Genomic DNA, 7,710 nt, shown 5'->3' with positions numbered 1-7,710 from the left:
CGCCTCCATCATCGCCACCTGAGCGTGCCACTATTTCGCTGGGCGAATGGTTCAAAATACCCTTGAAATCAATATAGGGCATGTATTTATCTATTCCGAGACAACTCGAATATGTTTTGAATGCCAACTGTCTTGCTATACCGTACTGGATGTAATGGTAATGTGTTGTGTTTCTGGTTTTTTCATAAATTTGTTCTATAGTAACACATGCAGAGCGTGTGTTAAATCAGTACTGATGGCTCTGAGCCTCCAGCAAATGCGAAAAATGCCGATAAGTTGTAACGGAGGGTCTTTCGAGTTTGAAAGAAAGAAAAGGAGTACTTGCACAAGCCAATACATGTCAAAACCAACATCATGTGGCCTTGACAGAGCGAAGTGACAGAATCGCTTCAAAAATGTCGATCTTCTTTAAGTATATCTATACAGCTAAGGGACTAGAAGCCCTAGAAAAGCTCATGGCTTCCTTAATAGCAACGTTAGCTGCAGTCCGCACGCAGAACGATAACTCACTCATCTAAAGCCCAAATATACGAGAAAACAACTTCTCTAACCATTCTGCTCACAATACTTTAACAACAGTGAAGGTTTCTTGCCCCTAGACTGAAATGAAGTAACTGACGTTACATAAAAAGTCAAACTGAAGTTTGTAAGCAAATGAGCAGTACACAAACTAAATTTGCGAGAAAACCGGCTGAGACAAAAAGAGCATTATAAAAATTATAACTAAGTTAGTAATCAATTGTTTATTAATACAGTTGCGTGTTATTTACAATAAAGTGGTGAAATTCGTGACCACATCTTCCTGTCTGCATTCATTCTGTACGCTGCTGCCTCTGCACTCTCGGATACTCGCCACTGCTCGGGTCTCTTCGTTGTAGTTAGGGACTGGAGTCCCAAAGCGGCTCTTTGTCACTGAGGGCATATGACACATCTAGTGTGTCGCGATTACATTTCAGTTGAGTAGCGAGATTTTTAGTGTCTTCTTATCTTCTGCAGATAAAATATTTATAACATAAAAAAATTGTTCCTATTCGACAGTCTTACGTAATAAATTTGTATCTCTCAGTCGTTGCATAATTAAAAAAAAATGTACTGTATGCACTTAACGTGTTTGCTTTCTCCACTTAGAAAATAAATCAGAGATGTGTCGCGAGAGTTTGGAACGTACCTGTACTTGGGTATTTCCCAAAGGGAAAAAAGCGGGACTAAGCACACTGCCTTAGAGAAACATTGTGATCGTCTTGTTTAATTTAATTGTATATTTCGGGCTCAGATCACTCAAAGGTATCTTGCCAATGGTGTGACCTGAGACAGAAACTACGTAACAACAAGCAGTTGGAAGAGCCTGTTGGCAACAATGTTGCCGTTGCTATGGGAGACGGTTGTCAAACAAATTCCACAGAGCGAAATACGACTGCGTGCGCGTGGAACGTTGTTTGGGCCGAAGGCACGTGCGAGTGATTGGGAAGTACTAAGACAGTCACCTTTTTGTGTCATCGCTACCTGATCATATTTTTCATTACTTATGGTAAGTATTATGCTACTAGTTTTTTTTTTTTTTTTTTTTTTTTTTTTTTTTTTTTTTTTTTTTTTAATAACGCAACGGAGCCAGTAAAGCGTTTCTTCATATTTGGAATTTAGAGAATGCCATGCGTTTGTAATTAAACGTGATTTTTCAATCTCTGTTAAACATTGAATTTTACGTACAAAACAAGATTCCGAAACGACATACTATTTGTAGCGTGCACCGTGATACGTAGCTCAGTAAGTCAAGGAAAGCTTTCGTTTTGATCGTGATATTCACCACTCATATACTTTCCGGCTTGCCGTATTTCAGCTGTCAGGAACTTCATGTAAGTTAACGCAATAAATAAAATATTTATTCCGAGGAATCGAGGAATAATATGTGTAAAGTATTTCTTCCCAAATCTTTTTAAGGATCTTGGGATTCATACACTTACTCCTTAATGGCTTTTGTTGCTGAAAATGAAAACCAATCTTAGCGAAACACAGATCAGATTTACACAGTTTTTTATTATTTTTTTATATTTTATTCTTTTTTGTGGGAAAATGCCGTTGTAAGCACGTATAGTAAACCTAAACATTAAGTTACAAATAACAGACAAACGCAACTATTTATTGTAACTGAGGAAGCAGCAGTTTTATTTATGATTTCTTCTTCTATATTGTCACTTTGGCCTGGGAGACAATATGCTTGCTCAACATTTCTCCTGGCCTTGGAAACCATATCCATGCTCAACATTCCTCCACCAATCATGTCCGTTTTTGGCTTTTTATGGACCTTTCTCTGCTTTTTATGCCCATTGCTCCAATATCCCAGTTAATATCGTTATTTAGTTTCGTCTGTGGTCTTTCTGAGCCCCTTCTGCATTTATTCGATCCTGAGAAGCCACTCGTGGTAGTCTTACCTCTCCCATTCTAATTAGGTATCTGGTCCACATCGATCTACTTTTCTTCACCCTTTGGACAATATCAGCTTGTGAATGTAGGTCTGCCAGTCCCAGATTTTTCAATATAGCCTCCATTCCTGTGATTGAGATGGCGCCGAACATTTTTTTAGTATCTTTCTGTCAAAGACTAATAGTTTCTTTTCATCAGTTTTCCTTAACGTAAGTGTTTGACAGCCATGTAGAGCTACACACTGGTATAGTCTGATATAAAACTTCTCAGGACTGCACTACTGCACAGTGTGTCCCATAAGGGTAATTGTAAAAAATTGGGCATATTTTGTAATTTTTTTTATAATTTTGGAAAGAATCATATTTTATTTATTTTTATGTTAGCACAGTGAAGTAAATAAATACTTGAATAGTGGTTCCAAAAAAAGATTGCACTTTTTGAAAAAAACTAAAGAATTTATTTAGAATAGTAATGCAGGTGAGCTTGGTAATAATGGAGATGATAACTGCCTAAAATGTCTGAATATTGGATAAGTTAGAGGTTAATAATGGTCACTGAAAAATAAAGTGAATCATTATTTTTTATTTTTGCTGTTAGTGTACGAATAGATCAAGATACAAATGGTATATCAGGCTGAAATATTATAATTTTTCAAATCATCAAAGTAGTACTGTCCTCAGTTAGTGATGGTTGGTGGATTTAAAACTGTCAAGATTTCGCATCATTCTTCATGAGAGACCTCGTTTTCAGGGAATGCAGACTAATACCCTAAAAATCTCAGGCCTTAGCCCAAAGCAAGGTTTTGAGTGCGGTGAACAGCTTTAAAAACTAAAAACCATTAGGCTGTTGTATGTAACATTAATATAAACCTACTCAGCAAGCATATATAAGCTAGATAATCTCATCACTACTTTTTAAAAAGTAAAGAAAATAAGATCATTTTGATGCATGAGGCTAACCTTTGAATCTGTTGAAAAACGTAAAAAAATTAATGTCTAGTTAAAAGATAGATTTCTCACTCTTACGTGGACATAGCTTTTCTAATTTGATAAATAAGAGAGCTTATTTTATCATTTAATCACTGACCAACACTCCGTTATTACATTCTCACCTCTGTGAAGATTATTTTTCACGGACTTGAGAGTAAAAGTAGATGTCGAGGTGCTTCTTTTGAGGTATCCTGCTTCTGTAGTGATAATCTACAATTAATGTGTAATTAGTTGATAAAAATAACAATTATAAATTATTAAAACTTGCATATAGCTATGGCGTGATGGAGGTGATGATCATTAATGTCAATATTTCATCCTCGCACCATAATAATTTAACTCAAACTGTTACAATCGTACAAGCCACAGTATAACTGCCCAAGAATCAAGATGGCTGCTTTCAGTTCCCCGTACATGAAGAAGAAAGCTTCAAGAGAAAAAATTATTGAACTGATAACTGTTATTCACGGAGGTGAGGCTGTAGCATGGGACTCGGTTTGAACAATTTTTAAAGAACTTTAAAAAATGGTTTAATTGAAAAATACAGAAATATCTTATTCTGAATAAATTTTCTAATTGTTAAAATGCTTAAAAATTAAAACCCTTAATAATGCCTTGTACAATTTAATGTAATGTAATCATGATAGGTGAAGGGGTAAGTAACGGAGGTGAGATCTCTCATACCATTAATCAGATTTTTAACAAAATTGAATAATTTTATTTAAAAATAAGTAAATTAATGATTTAACATAATTTTAAACTAAACTCAAGATATTTGAAAAAAACGTGAATGCATTTAAATAATGCATGTTATTACCTGGGACCTAAATATGCACAATTTTTGAGAATGACCTGTAAGCAAAAACGTGCTTCTGTTTGCCACTGTGATACTTGCCTTAATCTTCATTTTCATTCTATGCTACTCACTATAAATGCTTCCCAAATATTTAAATATGTTTATTCTTTTAAAAGTTTCTTCATGAACTGTCAATAGGGCACCATCATTGGGTGCCTAGTCATGACCATTTAGTAGGTATTTGCCTCATTAATTTGTAAATAAATACATTTTCTTGCAATATTTGTGTAAGAACTTGTCATGAGCAGCAATTTGTCTTCACTACCTCTTATTAGAACATCATCATCTGCATATGCGAGCTGATTTATTGTGTTGTTACCCAATTTTATTCCAGATTGGTTTCATTTTTGGTGTATCTTTTCTAAAATTATATTAACAGGTATTGGATATAATGTGTCTCCTTGTCTAAGCTTAGCTCTGACTTCAGAATGCTCTGACATTCCTGTAATGATCTTTACTCCGTAATAGATGTCCTCTAAACACATCTGTACTAGACATATTAACTTTTGTGGAAATTGAAACTCTTTCAAGGCAGTAGTATTGCACCCCTGTGTAGGCTGCCATAAACTTTTCTGAAGTCAACAAAACCTTGTAAATATCAGTGTTATGTTCCCAGTCTTACTCAGTTACCTGTCTGAGTGTAGAAAGCTGGTCTTTACTGTAGTCAATCTGTTCCTTCTGAAACCAAATTGATAACCCTGGTAGTTCCTTCTGGAATTGCGATCATTCTCTTCAGTAGACACTGTGATCGACTTTTGTAGCTTACATTAAGGTGTGCAGCATTTATTTGTTTAAAGTGAGGTGGCTCAAGCATGAACAGTACTTAGCAGTATTGTAATAGTTTGTTGCTAATAAAGTACATAAATTTAAGTTTCTGTGGTTTCCTTGTCCTTTGTTAACAGATTTACACATGATATGATCGCCAAATTAATTAAGTAAAATACAGTCATCCCTGTGAGATGTCAGCTACAGGAAGTCCGTAAATTCTAGTAAAATGAAAATAATAATAATACAAGCACCTTTCGGAAGATAAGTTGTGATGAAGCAAGGTGGGATCTCTTTACTTCCTTTCTTGTTTTGTCATCTGCCTCCTTAAATTCATTTTATTTTTATTTTTGCCTAATTACCATTAACATGCATGATTATAATCTGCATTTCCATAAAAGAGTGACGTTGGCCCTCAGTCTTAAGGAATGTAGCACCAGGTCTAATTTTGTTCTTAGTTTTGTGTATGTAATTAATCTCGTAATTTATTTTGACCATTTCTAGTTAATACCTTTTATTATAGGGTGAAATTTGTAATTGTTTCATGACTTATGCTGTATTGTTGACTTATAAACAAATATAAATTCTGTACTAATTATAAACATTGGGAGGAAGAACTACTATGAGTCTTAAAGTATTTACTTGGCTCTATTTGAAAATGTATTAGCCAATCTAGTCCTTAATTAATTCCAGAATAATTACCAGGTTTGTCAAAGGTACGATTTGTATAAATATATCTGTTAATTTCATTATTTAAACAAATAATTTGGCCTAACCTTCGTGGTAGAAGAAACTGTTAAAAAGAAGGAATTTTTGGGTGTATTCTGTTAATTGAATGAGTTATGTTTTAATTGTAATTTCTGTAACTTAAACATCAAACAATGTGTTGTTTCAGTGCCTTTTATTGTGAGGATGCATAAGGAACAGATTTTTGGTCCAGAGACAGTCAGCCCATGGCCGATTGTCAAACAGGAATGATGTATTGGTTAAATTAACAACAATGCATCAACTTAACAGTTGAATAGGACTATCAATGAAGAAATAAAGCAGGCAAACATCACAAAGTGAAACTTTATTTGTACTTTTCACCATCTGGCCCCCATTAGTTCTGAAGACACTATCATATGCTCCATAAAATAATGAAGACCAATGTGAACATAAAAAAACAGCTGGGGATCAGTTGTGTTAGTGCCCATCCTTCAATTTATAGTTGCTTTGAGTGTTCTTAAAGAAAAAATCCTTTCCTAAATTAATGTCATGTGATAGTATTTTGTAAGTGCAAGGCCCTGTGTATAAACAAGAGAACTAATTAGGAAGGATGTTAGTGGAACCTGTTTTTACCCCCATCATCAGTTCTACTCAGCTCACAAATTTCTGTAGTTAACTGTTACTGCAACTTTAAATAACCATACCACAAATATTTATGAAAATTATTGTAATGCTCCATTTCACATTTTTAATAGCACATCAAATCATAAAAATTATTCAGTGGGTATGTACGTAAATAAAATTCTGCTTATGGCCTCTGCCACCCACTTCAGAGTGTGTGGCAGAATGTAAAGTAAAGCTGTCAGCACCTAAAGGAAGTCAGTTTGAACACTGCAGTGCTTTAATAGGCACACTGGACTTACATCCTGAAGGACAACAGGTCAAATCAAGGTGCAGCCATCTGGTCTTAGGTTTCCCTAAATAATTTAAGGCAGACGCAGTTTTTTTTTTTTTTTATTTGGGGGGGGGGGGGGGGGGGGGAGGCATGGCTGATTTCCAATCCTAATCTGAGCAGTGCTCTGTCTCTGATGACATCATTGTCTACCAGAAGTTAAACGCTAATCTTTCTTGCTTTTAGTCACTGTCCTCACCCATCCAACCCCTTCCCTGTTCCCATTCCAACACTACACAGCCGTCATACCGCTACCACACCCAGTCTTTTTATTTCTCTCCTTTTTTGCCCCTTCCCCGACCACCCCTCCCCACCTTTCCCCTACCCTCCGTCCAACCTGCAGCATTTCACTTTCCGTCACCCCCATCATACTATCCCTCCCCCTTCTTGCCCCAGCCTCCTCCTTACCCCCACCCCGTCGCCACTCCCATCATGCACTGGTGCTGCTGCTTGCAGTGTGGTTTCAGTTACCAGAGTCTGCATTCATGTCTGTGAGTTGCATTTGCATAAGTTGTGTGTGTGTGTGTGTGTGTGTGTGTGTGTGTGTGCGCGTGTGTGTGTACGTGCATATGAGTGTGTGATTATTGTTGATGAAGGCCTTAATGGCCGAAAGCATTAATTGTGAGAGTCTTTTGTTGTGTCTATCTGCGACTCATCATCTCCGCTATATGGTGAGTAGCAACTTTCCTTCTCATGATATCACTTTCTCTCTTTACTAGATGTGGTTTAATTGGAAATGTTATACCCCACCTTCCTCTGACCTTTGAACTGATTCACCTAGCCAGTTACAAGGGAACCCACAGTTTCACATGGACCCCAAACCTTAGTGCAGCTCCTAGGATACTGTACATGAAGTTGTTGTTGTTGTTGTTGTTGTTGTTGTAGTCTTCAGTCCTGAGACTGGTTTGATGCAGCTCTCCATGCTCCATGCTACTCTATCCTGTGCAAGCTTCTTCATCTCCCAGTACCTACTGCAACCTACATCCTTCTGTATCTGTTTAGTGTATTCATCTCTTGGT

General features: G+C 36.4%; 1 protein-coding gene across 1 annotated transcript in view; it reads left to right on the top strand.

The window, feature by feature from the left end:
• Nucleotides 1-1,240: 1,240 nt before the first annotated feature.
• The window catches only part of LOC126417176 (intraflagellar transport protein 56), a 186,053-nt gene continuing 179,583 nt past the window's right edge, over nt 1,241-7,710 (top strand). Inside the window, exon 1 of the mRNA XM_050085077.1 lies at nt 1,241-1,528. Within this exon, the coding sequence (XP_049941034.1) occupies nt 1,526-1,528 (3 nt within the window). The 5' untranslated portion in view covers nt 1,241-1,525. The remainder of the gene's footprint in view (nt 1,529-7,710) is intronic.

Source organism: Schistocerca serialis, chromosome 8 (genome assembly GCF_023864345.2).
Source record: "Schistocerca serialis cubense isolate TAMUIC-IGC-003099 chromosome 8, iqSchSeri2.2, whole genome shotgun sequence".
NCBI lineage: Eukaryota > Metazoa > Arthropoda > Insecta > Orthoptera > Acrididae > Schistocerca > Schistocerca serialis.
The sequence above is the reverse complement of the archived record's forward strand: the minus strand, read 5'-3'. Positions and strand labels throughout refer to the sequence as shown.